This window comes from Carcharhinus amblyrhynchos, chromosome 21 (genome assembly GCF_965287045.1).
Source record: "Carcharhinus amblyrhynchos chromosome 21, sCarAmb.v2.hapA, whole genome shotgun sequence".
NCBI classification, from domain to species: Eukaryota; Metazoa; Chordata; class Chondrichthyes; order Carcharhiniformes; family Carcharhinidae; genus Carcharhinus; species Carcharhinus amblyrhynchos.
This window is the reverse complement of record NC_137344.1, coordinates 32,796,336-32,820,540: the sequence shown is the minus strand read 5'-3', so window position 1 is coordinate 32,820,540 and position 24,205 is coordinate 32,796,336. Positions and strand designations below refer to the sequence as shown.

The 24,205-nt window shown below is 41.0% G+C and overlaps 1 protein-coding gene across 3 annotated transcripts in view; it reads left to right on the top strand.

Annotated features, from left to right (window-relative positions):
* Positions 1-24,205, top strand: part of slc38a12 (solute carrier family 38 member 12) — a 241,466-nt gene that overhangs the window by 123,513 nt on the left and 93,748 nt on the right. For all 3 annotated transcript variants that reach the window (XM_080208957.1, XM_080208955.1, XM_080208956.1), the window contains exon 9: positions 23,144-23,237. In XM_080208957.1, the coding sequence (XP_080065083.1) occupies positions 23,144-23,237 (94 nt within the window). The remainder of the gene's footprint in view (positions 1-23,143; positions 23,238-24,205) is intronic.

Genomic DNA, 24,205 nt, shown 5'->3' with positions numbered 1-24,205 from the left:
ATTCTATGATTCTCTGATAGCTGATTCTGTTTGAAAGTGAGTGATGGCATGGGTTAGCTAAGGATTCTTGGTTATGTATTTTGAGTGAGTTAAAACTGAATTATGCAGCTTGACTTGCTAGAATTGTGCCCATTCACAGCAGTGTGGAAGATCAGGAGTTGATGTGCTACACCTTTGCTTGGATTGATCCTGTGATACTCTGAAGAAAGACTGGAGAGACTAAAATCTTAAAAACTCTGATAGTTTTGTATTCCTTAGCTCTATCTCCAGAGTTTTAATCTCTGATTGGAAAGCTAATGTCTTGAAGGTAATTTATCCTCACTAAATCAAAAGTTACCTTAAAAGTAATTATTCTGATTAGAACTGACAGTTTGTATACTGTAAAGGCCCCACAAGTGAGATGCAAAAGGTTACAGCTCGGTGCTCATTTCGTCTGGTCTAATAAATCATTCCAATTTTTGTTGCTGTTCGTGTATTTGAGAGATTGCTTTTTAGAAGTGCAGTTTATGACTGGGTGCAAACATTCTACAGCCTGACAGGTTTACACAGCAGCCAGAGGCTCCTTGAATAAATCTTTAGAACTTAATGATAATATACAACACATGAGATTTCTGCTGTTTTATTGGTGTGATAAGGAAAGAAAGCAGTAAACTGGGGAGGGCCATGAAGGTCGTCATGTAGCCTGCCAGGTAGCATTTTTCAGTGAAAACTGTCTCCTTCATAACCAAAATAAGTCAGTTGTTGAAGGTAGCTAGCTGTTGAAATAAGGAAGCTATATTTATACTGACACCTTATCCCTTGAGCACAAGTAGAGCAGCCATTTTAAACCAAGGTCATAGGATAATCAATGAGGGCATCCTAGCAAATTAGAAACTTGACTTTATATTGTTGGCGGTGGTGGGGGGCAGGCCTGATGAATTGCAAATAAAAGGGTTGATTATATTGAAAATCCTCTTAACTTACTGAATCCAAGGCTGCATGTAGTAAAACCTTTTTATGTTGCTGCTTGAATATAATAAAACTAGCAATGAATTCCAGAGAAATTTTAGTCGATCATCAGACAAATTTTAAAGGAATTAAACCCGAACAGATGAATCTCTCTCTCCCTCTCTGTCTCTCACATTTACCTCCTTTTGATTTCATTCTGTTGTGCATCATCTTCCCCAGCCCTTTGCCATATCACTGAGTGTGCCATCACCCACCTGGGCCACATTTTCTGGGGGTCTCCAACCATTCCACTTCCTCTTCCTAAAACCCACTGTTGTTTTTTTTTGCTCCTGTCAAGTGCATCGGGGTATTTTACTATACAGCTTTAGCTATAAACCAAAGGACCCTATAAGCCACCTTAACTATTTTAACTTGCCAGGCCATCTTCAGAAAATTATGCATTTGAACCCCGAGATGTCTCTGCTGTTGTACCCCACTCAAAGTTGTACCATTGAGCCTGTATTGTCTCCCCATTTTTCTTCTACCAAGTTGCATTACCTCCCGTTTCGCTGCATTAAAGTTAATTTGCCAGATGTCTGTCCATTTGGCAAACTTTTCAATGTCCCTCTGTAGTCACTCAGCAGCACCATCACCACAATTCACTGTTCTCCTCAGTTTAGTATCATCTGCAAATGTAGAATTTTTTTTACCCTCAACACCCATCTCTAAACCATTGAAATAAATCATTTATGTCTGAAAAAGCAGGGGTCCCAACACTAAATCCTGGGCAGTACTTTCAACTCGTCTCCAATCTGAGAGAAGCCCATCTATATCTACCCCCTGTTTCCTATCTCTTGGCCAGCTTCTAATCCATGCTGCCAAGGATTCATCAATCCTAAACTTTTCTAATTTGTTAACCAACCTGCCATATGGCACTGTATCAAATGCTTTTTGAAAGTCTAAATACATCTGCAGCATTCCCTGATCCTGTGTCACCTTATCAAGGAACTCTATTAAATTTGTCAGACATGACATGACATGACGTACCCTTGACAAAGCCATACTGACTATATAGTATTAACTTATTTTTGAGTGTATATTTATCTCATCCGTATAATGGCTTCCTTCAGTTTTCTCGCTATTGATGTCAAGCTAACAGATCTGTAGTTTCCTGGGTTATCCTGTGCCCTTCCAGAACAGAGGGGCTTGGAAAATTTCTGTCAATGGCTCTGTAATTTGCTCCCTTACTCCTCTCAGCAATTTAGGATGCATCTCACTTGGGCCTGGCGACTTAAGAACATAAGACTTCTCTCCCTTGAAGCAAATTCTTGTATATTTATAGTTTTGCACATCTCTAAACTTGCCATTGACGATTAAGGGAAATTTTGCTGGTGCTCCCATTCCAGTTCCAGTCTGTTTCCCATGATTTTATTTGTAGCCACTCTTTTGGTTGTTACTGTGTATTACTATAGAAGGACTAAATCTGGTTGCCCAGTAAAATGCATGATAATATGTCACATTTTTCACGAATCTCAATGTGCTTGTGTACTCGTCACCAACCATCTTTTGTGCCCTTTAGCGGGATTTTAAATCTGAGACAGGAAGAATGAACAAAAAGCTGATGTAAATGTAAGATGATTTGTGATTTTTCTCAATTTTTATCACCTGATACCATTAAGTTATTTAACATTCTGATTTGAGATGCTAGGTTTTCTTAAAGGGACCTAATGCTTTGATTGGCTAAATCACTATTTCTTGCCCATGCAAGATGGAGGCTGAATCTGTTCACACCTTCAGAAGCCCAATGACATCATAGTCAGCAAGAGTGAGCTGGCAAAATCCACCTTTTAAAAAAAATTCTGTGATACAAGTAAGGGGAATATTAAAACAATGAGAGAAACTTTGTTTTCTCTTGCCGATTACATGAGCAAGGAGTTTTAGATAAATCCTGAATGATGTGGACTGCAGTAACTGTTGTGCCAAGCCTGTTGGATTCAATTGAGTTGGAGATCAAGAGGAATGCGGTACGCATGACTACTTTCTTGCATTTAACTTTCAATGTCAAGGATTTCTTTGGAAGCTAATTTCTGTTAAGTTGCATGTTTTTTTTTAATTTTGGAAAGTTGATGTAACTTTTTGGGTTTGATTCAGATCCAGTGACTTGCGGTGATCATTTTTGTTCCAGAGATGGATGGTTCAAATTTGAATGGCTTGCCGTGCCTTACCCTGCCCTGTGCCCTTTAAAAGGAATAAAGTAATTTAAAAGACACAAATAAAGTTTGCAAATCTTTTCTTGGAAGCACTTCCAGTTAGGGAGGATGTACATTTCTGGGAATTACGAGCTCCTGTAAATTGTTGTTATATGTGATGTACCAACAAAAATCAGTCTGCAAAACCACCTTGAACTAAGCTCTGTCCTTATTCTCTCAGCAGACCTACCCAAAATATTCCTAATGACCATCATTAAAAAGCCACCAAAGTGACTTCTTAGCGGTGTCATAAACAACTTGTCCAGTGATGAGAAAGTATTTAATTAGTACATGCATCTCAGTGCATGAGACAAATTATGGTAATAAATTTGTTTGATAGTGTGTGAAAGATTATTATATAGGATGTTAACTGCTGAACAGCAACAAATTAATTATCTTGCGCCTGTAAGGTTTTGCAATCTTGCTCGTTGAAAATGGTGCCTTGAAGCTGACTATGTTTTACTGCTAGCACATATTGAAGACAGTTGAGTTGGAAGATAATTTTCCACTATAAATGTGGGTAACTTATTAAGAGCTTTAAAATCCCATGCGCTCCATCACACTAGTCATTTATTTGTTTTTGTTATACTTAAGTTAAATCATAATCTTAAAACAAACTGCATTGATGCTATAAGAGACCAATGTAACCTAAGTTATCACCTAGTTAACGAGTGTAATGTGGTAATATAAAAATATTAAACATGTAATTTTTTTGTTTTCTTGGAAATTATTGCAAATGTTCATCAACCTCAACACCACACTCATTATGGGAATGGGTATGCCAGCTGTAATTTGATTGACCATTTCTGCAGCAAAACTCCTGATAAGCTTTTGCCCTCACATAATTTTTGTTCCCTTTTTAAAAGGAAATTTTCTTTGATAGATGTTTAATATTTTAGCTTTTGGTTGGGTACTTGAAGCTGGATGTTATAACCAGAGAAATGTGAACCATATCATACACAATACAAAAATCATTAAATGGGAAACTACTGCTCACAATCCTTAAAGAAGGAATTTCAAAATATATCTACTGTGCTCGCTACATCACATGTCTGTGGTGTGCACGTGTACACGTGTAATGGGATGGCTGCGGTGCCCAATCCTGAATAAGGTTTGTGTGGTGGGACTGTATCTGGTACCTTGAGGGATTTGTGTGGGGGGTTGAGACTGTGTGCTGTACTCTGAGTGGGATAGTATAGGATCTGTTTGACTAAGGGGCTATGAACTCTTCCTATCCTATCTCATGTTAATATTTGTCTGAGTATTTCCATTCAAGCAGTTTTGGATTCCATGATTGTATATCCTACAACAAGTGCTCTTTACTCCACGGTGGCTGACTGTAGACTGAATAAAGCCTGCAAAGTAGCCAATGACATTACAGAGTGACTACATCACCAAACCCTTAAATGGACCATGCAACACAAAATAATTTGATGCAACATCTCTTCACCCTTTACTTCTCATATCCCATAACAATGAATAACTAAGAGATCCTTGCATAGCCATCAGAAAATATATTGGTCGGCAATTATCATTACACAGTAATTACAATACCACTAATAGGAAAGACACACTGGCGGGCGTCTATTCCGCACTGGATGCCTAAGCACTTCAGGAATCTGTCTTTGACCGTGGTAGGCACTCTGTGCTTTAGTAGCTGATTCCAGTATGGAAGGTGCAACAGTCCCTTCAGCAAATGGTAGATTAGTAGCAATAGATTTTGTCAGTGATCTCACAGTTGGCTGAGTGATCTGAAGTCACAGCATGTGTGGTATTGCCACCATATGTCACCAAGAAACTGTTTAGTGTGCGATTTAATGAACCTGGGTCCTTGGAGGCTTTTAGTGCATGCTACAAGGACTGGATGAATCTTCTGGCTAAAACATTCGTCGAAGGGTACTAAGGTGTAGGATACCAGTCTTTAGTCTTTGAACTCTGAGCAATTAAGTGTGGTCCATTATTGCTTGCAATTTGTTCTGGTTTCTTAGATCAGGTGAAAATTTTATCGAGCTTCTTAGTGGTTTGTTATGCGGTGATGGATTTCATCATGGCACTTTGGGCATCAATGATGATCAATAACGTGCCCTTTTGTATGGACCTGTGAAGCCCAAGTCTACATGTTGCCATGGTATTTTAGGCCAGCCCCATGAATGTAATGGGGACAACGGCAGTGTGTTCCTGACCTGCACGCGTGACTGACACAGTCCAGCCTTTTCCTCAATTTGGGTATCAAGTCCAGGCCGCCTGGAGTAGCTTCTCACCAGTTCTTTCATTTTGTCTATACCTGGCTGCCCTTTGTATAATTGTTCCAAAACTGTTGCACGTTTGGAGGAATTATCACTCCTGTTCCCCACCAGGCATCTGCCCTTCACTGGCAACACAAATTTTCTGGAAGCATATAGCTTTAAATTGGGATGTGTTCCCACTATCTTCCTCTTTAACACCATTTTCAGAACATTCCCCATCTTGGGATCATTTCTTGTATGTCGTTGGACTTGAACAGCAGCCACTGGGTCATTGTATATTTGGAAAAAATTAAAGATATTGGAAACACTATTTTTTTGGTTTGTGTCCAGCAGATAAAGGTAAATGTGACAACGCATCTGCATTGCCATAGTTTTCAGATTGATAATGTTTGATTTTGTACAAATGTGCTGACAGTATTAATGACTATTGGTGAAGTCTGCTTGCAGCAAGGGATTGAATACCTTTGTACGTCCTGAAGATTGTTGTTAAGGGTTGTTAGTCTATCATCATGTGAAGTGACGATCATAAAAGTATTGATGGAACTTTTAGCCAAAAAATAATGCTCAGCGCTGCTTTTTCCAACTATTAGTAGTTGGATTCAGCAGTTTAGAATACATGACACAGTTGTTATTGGTCTGTCTTCTCCAGACGGTAATGTAAGACACCACTGCTTCAACTCCATATAGTCATGCATCACAGGCAAGTAGGACAGAGTACATAAGTTGGCAGGAATCTAACCTCAGGCAGAGTAAAAAAAAGTTGACAAGCACGAGAAGGGATGTGGTCACTGCAGTGCAGGGAGATGGTCTGGGGAAGGATAACCACTCTGCGACTGGAAGGGACAGAGCATGCAAACAAAAGAATGCACTAATAAATCGAGTCCAGATAAAGGCTAGCATAAAGACAGTTTACCTGAATGCACATAGCGTTCGAAACAGAGAGAATGAGTTGATGGTACAAATCAGTACAAATGGGTATGATCTAGTGGCCGTTACAGAAACGTGGTTGCAGGGTGACCAGGATTGGGAACTGAATATCCAGGGGTATCAGACATTTCAGAAGGATAGGAAGGAAAAGGAGATGGGGTAACTCTGTTAATTAAAGATAACATCAGGGTGGTAGTGAGATGATATAGGCTTTAAGGAGCAAAATGTGGAATCAATGTGGGTGGAAATAAGGAATAGTAAGGGGAAAAAGTCACTGGTGGGCATAGTCTATAGGCCCCCAAATAATTACTTTGAGGTGGGGTGGACTATAAACAAATAACAGATGCGTGTAAAAATGGAACAGCAATAATTATGGGGGATTTTAACCTACATATTAATTGGTCAACTTAAGTTGGACGCGTGGACTTGAGGAAGAGTTCTTAGAATGCTGTCGGGATGGTTTCCTCGAACAGTATGTTACAGAACCTACAAGGAAGCGAGCTATCTTGGATCTGGTCCTGTGTAATGAGACAAGTAAAATTAATGATTTTTTTTGTGAGGGATCCTCTTAGAATGAGTGATCACAATATGGTTGAATTTCTAATACAGATGGAGGGTGAGAAAGTAGGGTCCCAAATCAGTGTCCTGTGCTTGAACAAAGAGGAATACGATAGGATGAGGGCGGAGTTGGCTAATGTAGACTGGGAGCGCAGACTAGTTGGTGGGACAGCTGAGGAACAGTGGAGGATTTTTAAGGAGATTTTTTCCGTACTCAGCAAAAATATATTCCAGCGGAAAAAAAAGGAATGTAAGAAAAGGGATAACCAGCCATGGATAACTAAGGAAATAAAGGAGAGTATCAAATTAAAAACCAACGCGTACAGAGTGGCCAAAATTAGTGGGGAACTAGAAGATTGGGAAAGCTTTAAAAAATGCAAAGAACTACGAAGAAAGTGATGAAGAAAAGAAAGATAGATTATGAAACTAAACACAAAATATAAAAACTGATAGTAAAAGTTTTTACAAATATATAAAATGGAAAAGAGTGGCTAAAGTAAATGTTGGACCCTTAGAAGATGAGAAGGGGGATTTAATAATGGGAAACGATGAAATGGCCGAGGCCTTAAACAAGTTTTTTGTGTCGGTCTTCACGGTAGAGGACACAAATAGTGTACCGATAATTGACGGTCATGGGACTGTAGGGGTGAGGACCTTAAAACTATTACTAAAGAGGTAGTGCTTTGTAGGCTAATGGGATTAAAGGCAAACAAGTCTCCAGGTCCGGATGGAATGCATCCCAGGGTACTAAAAGAAACGGCAGAAGTAATGGCAGATGTGTTAGTTGTAATTTATCAAAATTCGCTGGACTCTGGGGAGATGCCAGCTGATTGGAAAACAGCTAATGTAACACCACTGTTTAAAAAGGGAGGTAGACAAAAGGTGGATAACTACAGGCCAGTTAGCTTAACGTGCGTAGTTGGGAAAATGCTGGAATCCATCATTAAGGAAGAAATAGCAGGACACCTGGAAAAGAATGGTTCAATCAAGCAGATGCAGCATGGATTCATGAAGGGAAAGTCATGTTTGACGAATTTACTGGATTTTTACGAAGATGTCATGAGTGTGGTTGATGGGGGAACTGGTGGATGTGATGTTTTTAGATTTCCAGAAGGCGTTCGATAAGGTGCCTCACAAAAGGTTGCTGCATAAGATTTAAGATGCACAGAGTTGGGGGTAAAGTGTTACCGTGGATTGAGGATTGGCTATCTAACAGAAAGCAGAGAGTTGGAATAAATGGGTGCTTCTCCGGTTGGCAGTTGGTGACTAATGGTGTGCTGCAGGAATCGGTGCTGGGGCCTCAACTGTTTACCATATACGTAGACGATCTGGAGGAGGGGACCAAGTGTAGGGTAACAAGTTTTGCGGATGAACAGAGATGAGAGGAAAAGCAAATTGTGTGAAGGATACGGAAAGTCTGCAGAGAGATTTGGATAGGCTGAGTGAGTGGGTGAGGATCTGGCAGATAGAGTATAATGTTGGCAAATGTGAGGCTATCCACTTTGGAAGAAATAATAGTAAAATGGACTATTATTTAAATTGTGGAAAAATTACAACATGCTACTGTGCAGAGGGATCTGGGGGTCCTTGTGCATGAATCACAAAAACTCAGTTTGCAGGTGATCAGGAAGGCAAATGGAATGTTGGCCTTTATCGCAAGAGGGATGGAGTATAAAAGCAGGGACGTCTTGCTGCAGTTGTACAGGGTACTGGTGAGGCTGCAACTAGAGTACTGTGTGCAATTTTGGAGCCCTTATTTGCGAAAGGAAATATTGGTTTTGGATGGAGTGCAGAGAAGGTTCACCAGGTTGATTCTGGAGATGAGGGGGTTAGCTTATGAGGAGAGATTGAGTAGACTGGGCCTGTACTCGTTGGAGTTTAGAAGGCTGAGAGGAGATCTTATAGAGACATATAAGATAATGAAGGGGCTAGACTGGATAGAAGCAGAGAGATTATTTCCACTTAGAAAGGAAACAAGAACTAGAGGGCACAGCCTCAAAATAAGGGGGAGTCAATTTAGAACTGAGTTGAGGAGGAACTTCTTCTCTGAGGGTAATGAATCTTTGGAATTCTCTTCCCATTGAAGCAGTGGCGGCTACCTTGTTAAATGTGTTTAAGTCACAGGTAGATAGATTTCTGACCAATAAGGGAATTAAGGGTTATGGGGAGCAGGCGGGTAAGTGGAACTGAACCACTATCAGATCAGCCATGATCTTATTGAATGGTGGGGCAGGCTCGAGGGGCTAGATGGCCTACTCCTGCTCCTATTTCTTATGTTCTTATGTTGTAGTGGCATCTTTGGGTTGAAATGTACCAACACTTCTGACTTTTTCTGTGCTTCTTTGGCTGCATTGTAAGCGTTTTCACAACTCAGTATCCATTGCTATGCATATTTAGTACATAACAAGCTGTGTATTGGTTTAAGTAAGGTTGCTAAGTTTGAGACTAACTTGTCATAGTAGTTCATTAACCATAGGAATTATCTCAGTTGTGTTAAATTTGTTGGTCATGCAGATTCCATGATAGCCTCCATCTTATTAGGTACTTCGTGTAAACCTTTGCTGTCAATGACATGGCCTAGATATTGGAAAGATGTCTGGAATAAATCACACTTATCATCCCTGACACCAAGACCATGCATCTGAAGATGTAAGGTTGTTTCAAGATTACATAAATATTCTTGTTCATTTGAGCTTGTAATTAAGATGTCATCAAGATAACATTGTACCTCCTAGTATGTTAAGATTTGGTCCATTAATTGTTGAAATAGAGAGTGCCAATTTAATTCTAAATGTAATAATTTGTAGTGGAAAAGGCCTTGGAATGATGATGGTAAGCAGGTGTTGAGATTTAGCTGCAGCATTCATTTGTAGGTAGGTCTTTGAGAAATTGATTTTGCTGAACCTTTTGTCTTCCTGCTAGGCCCACAAACAAGTTCCCAGGTGCTGGTAATGGGTACTCATCCCACAGAGAACTGGATTGGTGGTTGTCTTGAAATCTTCACAAATATATATAGTGTCATCCTGTTTCGTTACAGGCACAATAGATTTGCCCAGCCACTGATAATGATGGGTTCTAAGATTCCCTGTGTTTACAAGTCTCTTCAGTTCCAATTCTACCTTTTGGACCTGTAGCATCAGGTACTGCTCTGACCTTGAGACTGTTAAGTTGGCTGTTTGGTTTAGTCTTGAGTGACTCTTGATCGCACAGTGTCTTCGAATACACTACTGTATTTCTCTAAGATGCTAAGTTTGTCTTAGAATTCATCAATCTGTTCACAGTATTCTAATTCTACTTTTTCTTCTCGAGCCAAGAATGACCAAAGAGAGCTGAAGAATTTCCTTGGATAACATGGAGTGACAGCTCCATGATTTGTCCACCTAACTCTACTTTGACAGTAATGTGTGCTCTAGGAGGCACTATTTATTCTATGGTCCTTAGGATAACATCTGCTAACTTTAAGGGTAGGTGCTTCAGATGTCATTTGTAGCTGGTTTCAGGAATTAGGGAGACAGCAACCTCTGACCTTCATTCTGATTTTCCCACTCAATTTTGGAATTACCCAAAATCTGTCCGATTTGCCTTGGATCGATAATATATTCAAATTTAATTCTTCATCAAACTTGGGTGTTTGATCTTCATCTATCTTTTATTCTATATTATAAATTGCCCATTAAATGTGTAGGTTAGGGGGATTAGAAGAGTATCTATCTGGGATAACGGGGATAGGGCCTGTTGGAGAGTTGATAAGAACATAACATAAGAACATAAGAAATAGGAGCAGGAGTAGGCCATCTAGCCCTTCGAGCCTGTCCCGCCATTCAATAAGATCATGGCTGATCTGAAGTGGATCAGTTCCACTTTCCCACTCTTTCCCCAAAACCCTTAATTCCCCTGTCTATCAGAAACCTATCTATCCGTGACTTAAGTATTTTCAGCGAGGTAGCCTCCACCACTTCAACGGGCAGAGAATTCCAGAGATTCACCACCCTTTTGAGTGAAGAAGTTCCTCCTCAACTCTGATCTAAACTGCTCCCCCCCCCCCCCCCCCCCCTTATATTGAGGCTGTGCCCTCTAGTCCTGCTATCCTTTCTAAGCGGGAAGAATCTCTCTACCTCTACCCTATCTATTCCCTTCATTATCTTATACGTCTCTATAAGATCCCCCCTCATCCTTCTAAACTCCGAATACAGACCCAGTCTATTCAGACTCTCTTCATAAGCTAACCCTCTCATCTCTGGTTTCAGCCTAGTGAACCTTCTTTGCACTCCCTCCAAGGCCAATATCTCCTTCTGCAAGTGCAGCGACCAAAACTGCACACAGTACTCCAGCTGCGGCCTCACCAGTACCCTGTACAGTTACAGCAAGACCTCCCTACTTTTATATTCTATCCCCCTCGCTATAAAGGCCAACATTCCATTCGCCTTCTTGATCACTTGCAGATTGGGTTTTTGCGATTCGTGCACATGTTCCCCCAGGTCCCTCTGCACCGTAGCATGCTGCGGCTTTTTGCCTTTTAAATAGAAATCCCTCCTACTATTATTTATACCAAAGTGGATAACCTCACACTTGCTAACATTATACTCCATCTGCCAGGTCCTCGCCCACTTGCTCAGCCTATCCAAATCTCTCTGCAGACTTTCCACACCCTCCACGCAATTTGCTTTTACACTCATCTTCGTGTCAGCAAATTTTGTCACCCTACACTCAGCCCCCTCCTCCAGATCATCTATGTAAATAGTAAACAGTTGAGGCCCCTGTGGCACTCCACTAGTCGCCAACTGCCAACCAGAATAGCACCCATTGATTCCGACTTTGCTTCCTATTAGACAGCCAATCCTCTATCCATGCTAACACCTTACCCCCAACTCTGCACGCTAACATTCTGCAGCACCTGATGGTCTGAATGGTCTTTTCAGCACTGTAGGGATTCTATGAAATACTTTTTTGTGAAATTTGTTTTATTTTTGGTATATCCAGATTATTTTTAGAGATTATCTCTTCTGCAGAAGCTGATTTCTTCCAGTAAGCTCTGACTATGTGACCAATCTTGTCATAATTTTTGCTTTGGCTGCTCTTGCTCCAGCACTCAGTCTGTGATTGGCCTGTTTTTTGCATTGGGATGACACATCTGTTATTGGATAGACTTGCTGTGGATGGCACCTAATGTTATGGATCCTCATTCCTGCTCCTAGCTGTAAACCTGTTTTGCAGCAAGCTCCGTTATAATGGCTATATCCAAAAGTGTTTTAACTCTAATTCTGTTTCCTGTATAACTTCATTTGTAAGGCCACAAATGAGTATGTCTGAGATAGTAACCTCCAAAGAGTCACCAAATCCAGAATGCTCTGAGGTGTTTCAGGGTTGCAACGAGCTGCATGATGTATTCTCCATCTAACTGACGATACTTTTTATGAAAATGAATATGATCTACTTTAATCGATGGTCTTGGGGCATAATCTTCAAAAATTTTGGTTAGTTCTTGAGTTTTACTAGCAGGTTTCTCAGGTTGAATCAAGTTTCTTAGTAGACTAAAAGTTTTATTGTCAATATTGCTGAGGAAAACAGGGCTACAATCTCCAAGTATTTTATTGATTTGAATATAATCCGTATAAGGCTTCCAATTTTCAAATTCTTCCTCGAATGTCTCAAAGGCGCCAAAATTTCCCACCATTTTTTACCAGCTTTATAAATTGCTCACTTGATGGAAAATGATCTAGATTCTCTGGCAGAGAGCCAACTGTAGCAGCTATTTTTCCTCAGGAATTACTGCAGTCAGAATCTTTTCTCTCCCTCCATGCTTATTTTAATGGGACTTGTGGCACGCTTGGCAGCCTAAACTCCTCAGGGTTCAGATTTAATTAACTAGGGACCACATTTTATGTCCACAACCTTACTGGTCCAATGTCAAGTGCTGTTGCCTAACTTGTCATTGATTTTGTCTGATATCAGGATTTCCCGTTGTCTTCCAATGATAGGTGCTATTTCGATTTTTCTTGTTTTTTTAAATTATGGAAGTAAAATCTGCTTCTCGTTACCAGTTTTCTTTTGATCCTGTTGTATTTTGTAACATAAAAGAATAGAAAGTGATAGTGTGTGTGTTTTGGGTGCAACAACAGAATAGGTTTATTAGATAGCTCTTCCACAGAGGTTGGATCTAAACTGAATTAAAAGCCGCAATGTTGCCAGTGACATCACAGGCTGAATGTGTCACCAAAACCTTAATGGGACCATGCAACACAATAGCTCAACAGCACAGGATACTTTTACTGTTTAAGTTTTCGCAACATTTCCATGTAAAGTACAAACTATTTCACTTGTACTCTTACATTTTAGCATCAACCTTATAGCATCAGATCATCAGCAAGGGATGTTCAGCAAATTGGGGAAATGGAAAGTGGTTTGAAGTAGAATCTTTTTGTGCAACAGGCTGATGTAAGTAATGTATCATGCTTACTGTCAAAGTTCCATTGCAAGATCGGGAATTCCAACTCTTGCCCTTGATGGCACCTTTCATCTCCTGTCACAATAGATGTTTAAATATTTCTAAATTGAGAATTGTCTGCTTGAAGTGGGTCTGTGTTCCTGAGACAAGTGGTTAAGTGGCATTAATCTACCTTGTGCAGATTGAGCTGGAGACGACTGCTCTAATGATACCAGTTTAAAGTGACCTTGCGTCATCTCCTTATCTCTCTCCTAATTGCCTTTGCTATATTCTTGGTTACAGTGGCTGTGTTAACTGAGCATTAATCCAGAGAAATAAATGTTGTACTGCTTTTCAAGTGAACTATTTATTTGAAAGCCTTGATACCCGATATCTTACCTGATAAGTAATTTGTCATTTCTGGCATGAATCTCTGCTAATATTTGTATAGTACATTTATTAATTTTCATTTGTGCTAAATTTTCCAGGTAGACTGTTTTCAGATTTAAGGAAAATATAACCCTTGGTTACTGAGTGATTGCTTTATGCGCAGTCAGAATCTAACAGCTGTTTGTTTCACATTGTGCTCGCTCTCTTGCTCTCCATTGAAGCTGAAGGAAGGTAAATTCTGGAGGGGTGTAAATCAGCAGCTGACCTGATCCTGCCTATTTCCCACAGGATAGCTTAGATTTTAAATTACTCCCTTTGTTCTTATGTTCCCTGGTGCAGGGCCAATGCTTGCTGCATGAGTTTTAAGGGCAGTGGTAATTACTCAAAGATTATCTTTAGTATAGATACAACTACTGATGCAGTATCACTGCATTAGAAACTGCCTATAGTTTACTGGAATATAATGAAAGATGTGATGTGACATAAAGTTAACATTCAGATAATAGAGTCAGCCAACACAGTTAATAGTGTCAATTTCTGTTCTGATGCACTGCTGTTGCTCATCAGGATGCTATAGTGAGCTTCATGGATCTTGTAGGTTAGAGTGTCTGGAGAAAGCTGTATGGAATTTTTAGCCTGCGTATTCACTATGGGCCTGTTCCTTTTCAGGCACTGTGTTCAAATCCTGCTGCTCCACCAGTTGGCTCAGGCTGCTGCTAAATTGCAAAACACACCTGTTTCTTAATAGCTAAATACCTTTGCTGTCTCCTTGTGTCGAAACCTTCAATCTGATGCATGAGGTAGTCAGCTTGGGCAGGCACCTGTTAAACATGTTTGATACACTAACCATTAATCCACGTCTCTAAGGAGCAGCTCCCTATTATTTTAGCCTTCACTGTTTCACTGTGCACACAAATGCATTTGACTAGCGATGCTTGAAAGATAGGGCCAGGAAGGACTGATGTTGGCTGTAGTATTTCATTAAACTAGTATCTTGTGCCAATTTAACAGTAGTCTGACTATGTCCAAGCATGTTGTGCAATTAGGTTATACTTGCAGGAGCAGAATCTAATTTGAACATTTCAAAATGTGCATTTTGACCATATGAAAGTAAACAGATGCAATGAAAGCTGTCTATAGTTTCCTCTCTCCCTGAATCAAATAATTGCTCACTCAGCTGGTACTGGCTGTGTTCAAACATTTAGAGGTGCTATCATGCAGGTCACAACAACAACTTGTATAGTGTCTTCAATATAGTGACCCAAGAGTGTCATGAAGCAACATTAGACACTGAGTGACCTCAGGTGACATTGAGGCAGGTGACCAAAACTTTGGTTATTTTTAAGGAGTACCTTAAAGAATGAAAGGGAGGTTTAGCGAGCAAGTTTCTGATCTTAAGACCGAGGCAGCTGAAAACCAGATGGTGAGTAGTGAAGCAATTAAAGCTGAAAAAGCATATTAGATAAGCACAGGTATATTGAAGGATTGTTAGGCTGGAGGAGATTACAGAAAAAAGGAGCAGCAAGGCCATGGGAACATTTGAAAATGGGTGAGAATTTTAAAATTTAGGCATTGCTTGATGAGGAAGCATTTTAGCTCAGTCACTAGGGTAATGGGAGCAAGGGACTTGGTGTGAGCAAGGGCATGGGCACTGGATTTCTGGATGATTGAATTTTAGATTACCAGCTTTATAGAGGGTAGAACTTGGGAAGCCAGTGCATTAGAATGACCAAGTTTAGAAGTAACAAAAGGTTATAGATGAAAGTTCCAGCAGATGATTAGCTGAGTCAGGGACAGAGTTGGGTGATGCTACAGAGATGGAAATGGGTGAGCTTAATAATGCTACATGTGGTCTGAAGTTCATTTTGGGGTCAATGTGATTTCAATGTTGAGCATCAGGTTTTGACTTTGACAGTTGCAGAGAGAGGGATGGTTGGAGTAGGGACTGAAGACAATGATTTCAATCTGCAAAATATTGAATGGGAAGAGATTTCTGCTCACCCTGTACTGGCTATCGGATGAGCAGAGTAACAGTTCAGATAGTGGAGGGATTGAAAGAGAGTGCTGAAGTAAAGTTGGTTATTGTCAGTATACACAAGGAAGCTGTGTTTTCAGATGATGCTAGATCTTGCAGAGATGATTAAACTTGTGATTCAAAAAGGAAGCCAAAGAAAAAACAGGCAACTATAGAGCAGTGAACCCAGTGTTGGTAGTAGGGAAGTTAAGAGTCCATTATCAGGGATTTCACAGCCAGTATTCGGAAAGCAGTGGTATAATCAGTCAACATGGATTTATGAAACGGAAATCATGCTTGACAAATCTGGAATTCTTTGAGAATGTAATTAAGAGAATTGACTAGGGAGAACCAGTGGATGTGGTTTATTTAGACTTTCTGAAGACTTATGACAAGGTGTCACATAACGTATCACTATGTAAAGTTAAAGCACGTGGGATGGTGGATAGTGTCTTGAGATGGACAGAAAGCTCGTTAGCAAACAGTAAGGCAAGAATTGGAATAAATGATTAGCAGGCACTGACTAGTGGAGTACTGCAGGGATCTGTGCAAGGACCCCAAGTGTTCTCACTGTATACTAATAATTTGGACCAGGAACTGAGTATTATTTAGAAATTTGCAAATACACGAAATTGGGTGGAAAGGTGAGCTGTGAGGAGGAAGCAGAAATGCTTCAGCATGATTTGGTTGAGTGGGCTTATGCGTGGCAAATGCAGCATAATGTGGAAAAATGTGAGATTATCCACTTTGGTAACCAATCGAGGAAGACAGATGATTATTTGTTTGGGTATAAATTGAGAGAGGTGGATGCTCAGCGAGACCTTGGTGTCCTTATGCATCAGTTGCTGAAAGTAAGCAGGTAAAAATGTGCAATAAAGAAGGCGTATGGTATGTTGACATTCATAGAGGATTTGACATTAGGAACAGGGATGTTTTACTGCAATTGTATAGGGCATTGGTGAGGCCTCACCTGAAGCAGTGTGCTGTTTGTGTTCTTATCTGAGGAAGATGCTCTTGCTATAGAGTAAATGCAGCGAAGGTTTACCAAGCTGATTCCTGGGATGGCAGGACTGTTGTATGAGGAGAGACCCAAGTTGGTTAGGATTATATTCATTCAAGTTCAGTAGAGTGCGGGCAGGGGAGGAGGAATCTCATGGACACTTTTAATTTCTGATAGGATTAGTCAGGGTAGATACAGAAAGAATGTTCCTGAGAGACACCAACAGAAAGCTTTTTTCTCTCTACAGATCACAAATAGCAACTGAACTGGGTTTCTCCGAGAGCCTAGTCCTGCCTTGTCAAAGCCCCAGTCTGAAAAACCCCAAGAGAAAACACTAATACTGCATTAGTCCAGATTAAAAACAAACATTTTAGCAATTAAAATCAATTATGTTGCTGCAGTGACAACAGGGGCTGCCAGGTACAGAGAAAGCAGCCCCGATAATAAACCAAATTGCTGAAACAAATCTTGTACAAGAAACGTGACAAATCCATTTCTTAAAGGCACAGTATTGTCACTATCCTTTATGGAATGCCAGAAAATTTGAATTCTTCCAGCTGGGTTTTGTAACCCGCCACAGCACCAGATAACATCCTAGTTTACTGTCACAAAGGCAGACTATCCCTCTTCATCCTTCTTGGTCTGTCTGCAGCTTTTGACAGTAGATCATACCATCCCACTCAAATGTCTGCATTGTGGACCTAGCTAGAAACTGCACTTAGCTGGTTCCAAGATTACCAAATTGTAGCCAGAGAATCACCTGTAATTACCATTGCCTCTGGTGGCTTGCCAGTATCGATCCTAGACCTCCTACGTATATCTACATAGAAACATACATACAAAATAAAGCAGGAGTAGGCCATTCAGCCCTTTGAGCTTGTTCCACCATTCATTATCATGGCTGATCATCAAATTCAACACTGATCCCCCTTCAGCCCCATATTCCTTGATCCCTTTAGCCCTAAGAGGTATATCTAATTTCTTGAAATTATATAACATCTTGGCTTCAGCTTCTTTGTAGTAGTTTCACCACTTTCTGGGTGAAGAAATTTCTCTTCACTTCAGTCCAAAAAGCTTACCCCCTGTCCTTAAACTACAACCCCTAGTTCTGGATATTAAAAGGGCTGAAAATCTTGTAACCATATGAGCATATCTTTTGGTGCTAATTGGTTCTGGAGTATGATTTAGGTCTATGGGGAACAATAGAGTATATTAAGAATTATACTTTATCATGTTTACATATTTTGGTAAAAGTTATGCTAATTTTTAAATTATATTGTGTTTTTTAAATTTAAAAACTACCTACTGGGGTCAATAGAATTGCAGCTAAAATTAAACACCTTATGCTCTCACTAATGCCAAAATCAAAGTTGGGATCTAGGTTAACTTCATAACATACCTTGGAGTTTCTGATCTGGTCTCTTAACAATTAGCTTAAATTTGGGAGACGGCAGCACATTCAAGGAATTTGGCAAGGAACGAAAAGTTGAAAGTAGTTTGTAGTTTAAAGATAGTGGTCAAGTTTTTTTTGAGTTGGATGATGGATTTGAAGGAAGGTGCTACACCTGAGAAGAGAGAACGATTAATGATATCAGCTGCTGTGGAAGCTAGGAAGGGAAATTGGCTGGTCAGCAGTTTGGCAAAAGCTGTCAAGAGCAGAAGGTAGGTTCATGGGCAAGATGACTTGAAAGGCATGAGGTGAGATGGGGAAGAAACTGGGAGAAAGATGCAAATTAGGTGAAGAGCATAATCGTTTTTAGGGTAGTTTGGCCAGTGGGCTAAGGGAAGAGAGAGAAGCAGCAGAGACAGCTGATTAGATGGGCATAAGGCTTTTCACAAACTGTATATATGTGTGTATATGATTATTTTTATATATGCCATCTAAACCTCAAGAGGTTATTGCAGAAGGTCAGGGGACATAGAGTTGGGGGTAGGGTGTTAGCGTGGATAGAGGACTGGTTGTCAAATAGGAGGCAGAGAGTGGGGGTCAATGGGTGCTATTCGGATTGGCAGTTGGTGACTAGTGGAGTGCCTCAGGGGTCGGTGCTGGGGCCTCAGCTATTTACCATTTATATAGATGATCTGGAGGAGGGAACCGAGTGTATGGTGTCGAAATTTGCTGATGACACCAAGATTGGTGGAACGGCAAATTGCGCGGAGGGTGGGGAGAGTCTGCAGAAGGATCTAGATAGGCTGGGCGAATGGGCCAGAAACTGGCAAATGGAATTTAATGTTGGCAAGTGCGAGGTGGTCCACTTTGGTAGGAATAATGGTAGGAAGGATTATTACTTACGTGGAGAAAAACTGCAGCAGGCGACGGTGCAGAGGGACCTCGGGGTCCTTGTGCATGAGTCGCAAAAACCCAGCTTGCAGGTGCAGCAGGTGGTCAGGAAGGCAAATGGGATGCTGGCCTTCATAGCGAGGGGGATTGAATATAAAAGTAGGGAGGTCTTGCTGCGGCTGTATAGGGCATTGGTGAGGCCGCAGCTGGAGTACTGTGTGCAGTTTTGGGCGCCGTACTTACGCAAGGATATTTTGGCCTTGGAGGGAGTGCAGAGGAGGTTTACTAGGCTGATGCCGGAGTTGAGGGGGTTGAGCTATGAGGAGAGGCTGAATAAACTAGGCTTGTACTCGTTAGAGTTTAGAAGAATGAGGGGAGATCTCATTGAGACGTATAAGATGATGAATGGGATGGATAGGATAGAGGTGGAGAGACTCTTCCCGCTCAGAAAGGACAGAAGGACTAGGGGGCAGAGCCTCAAGGTAAAGGGGGGGCGGTTTAGAACGGAGTTGAGGAAGAACTTCTTCACTCAAAGGGTGGTGAATCTCTGGAATTCTCTGCCCGTTGAAGTGGTGGAGGCTGCCTCACTAAATATTTTTAAGACTCGGGTTGATGGGTTTTTGATAAGAGAGGGGATTAAGGGTTATGGGGAGAGGGCGGGAATGTGGAACTGAGCCACAACAGATCAGCCATGATCTCATTGAATGGCGGGGCAGGCTCGAAGGGCCAGATGGCCTACTCCTGCTCCTATTTCTTATGTTCTTATGTAAACAGCTGAAAATACTACTTCAAAAATGCAGTGCTTTTGGCTAAGCATCAGTTTAATGCCAGGAGTAGGTTTACTTTTTGAAGTGGATGGCTTTCTTTTTTTTGCCTAAGCTACCTTAGTTTTGCATATCTGCATTAATTGTTTATTCATTTACTGTTTAATTAATTAACGTGGTAACATACACCTGAAAATCAGTTTGGATGTAGTGTCGTTTGTCATTTGAAAACCAGAAGCTGTATTTGGAAGGTTTGAGATTATCTTCAGTCGTTCAATGTGGCAGATTTGTTAGTTTTTTTAAACTGATAGTGAGAAGTGAACTAACATGTGGCAGTAAAAAGAGAAGCTGAAAAATGCTTAACAGATCCAATAAATTATAGACTGGTGATAAGACAGCAGAAAACCATTCTGTTCATTGTGTCATCTCTCTGCCGAAGCAACCCAGACTCCCTACCTCCCGCCGTACCATTTTTTTCACCTTAATGTTTTGTTAAATTCCCCTTTAAAAAGCTGTGATTGAATCTGCCTTCACCTAATTCTCAAGCAGTGCATTCCAGATAATAACTACTTGCTGATCTTTCATCAATGCTCCAAAAGCTTGCGATACCAAATAAACCTATTGAACTTTAACCTGGTACGGTGAGACTTCTTACTGTGCCCACCCCAGTCCAAAGCCAGCATCGCCACAATGTGTCTTTTTTAAAGAAGGGTTTTTCTTCTTGTTGCAGTTCACCCTTTTGCCATTCACAAATTGGTGTCCCATGGTTCCTTACCCTGCTGCTAATGGGAACAGTTTTTTCTCTCTCTCTCTCTCTTTCTCCTCTAGCCCTCATGGTTTAGATGCTTCTATCAAATCTCCTCTCTAACTTCGATCTGGAGAACAATTCTACAATCATTCATTTAAATGAAGTCCGTCATCCCTGGAACCATTTTCAAATCTTTCTTGCACCCTCACCAAAGCCTTCACATTTTTCCTAACATTTGTTGCGCACTACTCCAGTCGAGACCAATTCAGTGTTTTCCGGATTCATCATAACTTTGCTGATGCACTATATATCTCTATTTATAAACTACAGGATCCCATTTGTCTTTTTAACCTTGCCCAATTCTTCAATGATTTGCACATATATACCTGAAAATCTATCTGCTCTTGCACCCTCTTTGGAATTGTACCTTTTGTTATATTGCGCCTCCTTGTTCTTCCTACCGAATGCATCAGTTTATACCCCTCTGCATTAAATTTCATCTGCATTGTCCTTTTTCACCAATCTCTGTCCTCTTGAAGTCAATCATTAACTTTTCTACTGTTCACATTACTTCAAGTCTTCTGCAAATCTTGAAATTGTGTCCTGTTATGACTAAGTTATTAACACATGAAAAAGTGGTTCTAATACTGACGCCTGGGAAATGCCAACATATAGTTTTCTCCAGTCTGAAAAATAGCCATTCAGCTTTATGCTTGTTTTCCTGTCACTCAGTCAACTTTCTGTCCATGCTGCCTGTTCTCTTGGGCTTCAACTTCACAAGCAAGCCTGCTGTGTGGTACTTGATCAAATACAAAAAGTCCGTGTACGCATTGTCAACTTTTACTGTTGCCTTCCTAAAAGATTTGTCCAAGTGACTAGTCCAAATAAACATATGCCAAATGTTTCCCCTTGTGAGGCAAACTAGAACATGAGGTCACAGGTATAGGTTGAGAAGCGGTAAATTAAAGAATAAGATGGAGAGGAACTACCTCTTGGAGAAGGTGGTGAATTTGTAGATCTTGCTGCCCCGTAGTGCAGTGGAGTCTGAATCATTATCTAATTGGTTTCAATTGGAAATATATTTCTGGTAAACTGATTAAAGGAATATGGAAACAGGTAGGGAGGTGGATTTGAGACCAGAAAGAGATCAGTCATGGTCTGATTGATGGAACTGGCTGGGAGGGTTGAATTGTCTCCTCCTCATTCCTATGTTTCCGTGACTAATTTGATAACCATTATTTTGAAAGCTTTCCTACCACCAAGGTTAAATTGCACTGGCCAAACCTTTGCTAGGTTTATCCTTGCATGCTTTTCTGCAATTCACGTATCCTCTGGCACCATCCCTGAACCTTAAGGAGGGTTGGAAGATTATGACCACTGCCTCTGCAATTTCCTCCCTTAACTTCTGCATCCCATCCAGTCCTCATGTCTTAGCAACTTAAATAGAATCAGCCTTGTGAATACTTCCTTTATTAGTTTTTAACCATCCAGTATTGCAACTACATCCTCTTTCACTGCGACTTCAGTGCAGAAGGTGGCCCATTTGGCCCATTGTGTCTGCACCAACCACAATCCCACCCAGGCCCTATTCTATCACAAAGGGTCAATTTAGCATGGCCAAACCAGCTAACCTGCACATCTTTGGACTCTGAGAGGAAACTGGGGCTCCTAGAGGAAACCCACACAGACAGAGGAAGAACATGCAAACTCCACGCAGACAGTGACCGAAGCTGAGAATGGAATCCGGGTTCCTGGCGCTGTGAGGCAGCAGTGCTAACCACTGTGCAACCGTGCTGCCCGTCTGCCTTGATAAGCAGACTTGCAAAGCATTTGTTTAATACCACTATCATGCCCACTGCCTTCATGCTTAGTTGCCCTTGTTGGTCCCCAATCATCTTATTATCTTTTTACTATTTATATTCTGATAGAAGACATGGGTTCATTGTCACTTCACTCCACTGAATTAAAATAGGAACATAAGGCTTGGGATCAAACTTACTAATCCTATCCCCTGTGTAGTCATCTATGTCATTTATATAAATGATAAATAATAGGGGGCACATTACAGATTCCTGTGGTATATCACTGGACACTGGCTTCCAGTCACCAGAGTAGCCTTCTGAGCCATAATTGAGCCAATTTTGAATCCACTTTATCAAATCATCCTGTATTCTATGTACATCTGCTTTCTTTATAAGTCCCAAATCCTGGAACTGCCTTCTGAACAAGGAGGCTGCTCATCACCTCAATGGAAGTTGGGGTGGACGATAACTGATGGCTGAGCCTGTGACATGCAAATCCTAAGAAAGAAACGTTGTTAAAAATCCTTTTAACGTTAGCTGCTCATCTGATTTTTTTTGTTTCCCCTTTGAATTTCAGCCCAGTTCTTTCTTGCATTGTCAACCTGACATCTGGCATGTGTCCCCTTTATCTACTTCATCTTTTCCTGTGGCATTCTCTTGGTTTGCTATCACTTAAGTTATATCTGTAAATACTGAATAATTGGTTGCATCTCTTTGCTGTTTCGTGTGCCACTCTGTCATAGAATCGTGTTGCGGATTTCTGACCTAAGTCGTGCATATTTGTGTTTAAGTAACTCTGTTTTTCATTTTCAGACTGCATTTTCTCTGCTGCTTGGACCATTCACCTTTTTCAATGTTCAGAAGACCAAATACCTTCAAATCATCACTTCACTGATGAGATGGATTGGTAAGAACTTTACTTAAACTGTTGCATTTTAAATAACTTGCTTATACGGGGAGACAGGTATGTAGTATACAGGAAAGGTAGGGAAGACTTGTGTTCCACTTGGATATGGTTGAGGAAGGCTTGTCTTCCATCTGGGTCAGGGAATAGGGGTGTGATTATATCCAGCACACAGCAGGGACTGCTAGCTGCGGTTGGTGTGAGGACAGACTTGAGCTTCAGGTTGCAGAACTTGAGCAGCAGCTGGAGCTACTGGGGTGTATCCAGGAGGCTGAGGATTATGTGGTGGGCACGTTTGGAAAGGTGGTTACGCTGCAGTTAAGAGATATACAGGCAGAGAGGAAATGGATGTCTGCCAAAGTATCTCAGAAACAAGCAGTTGGTGTTGAGGTTCAAGGCTCTCTAACTGCTTTTCCATTTTGGATGGAAGATGGTATGTAAGCAAGGATGTAAGCAAGATGGTTCCTCCCAGGACTGTAGCATAAGCCATCTTATGGCTCTGCTGCACAGGAGGGGAGGAGGCAGAGTGGAATGCTATTGTGGTAAGGGTGCAGACAGGTGTTTATGTGGCTGAAAAAGTAATTCTAAGATGGCATGATGCCTCCCTGCTATCAGGGTCAAGGATGTCAGAGTGACTGCAGGACATTCCTTCAGGAGAGGCCAAGCAGCCAGAGCTCATGGTCCACATTGGGACCAATGCTGTAGGCTTGAAGAATAAATGAAATAGGCAGGAAGAGGGATGAGAAATTTTAGGGCGTTAGGAAGGAATCGAGAGAGCAGTAATCTCAGGATTACTCCCAGTGCCACATGCTCATATACGAATAGGCATATTGAGCAATTCAGTGCATGGCTGGAGAAATCAAGCAAGAGATTTGGATCTTTTGAGGCTTTGAGACTATTCTGGGGCAGGTGGGACCTGTACAAGGAGGAATCGGGCTAATGTCCTTGATGGAACGTTTGCTAGTGTTGTT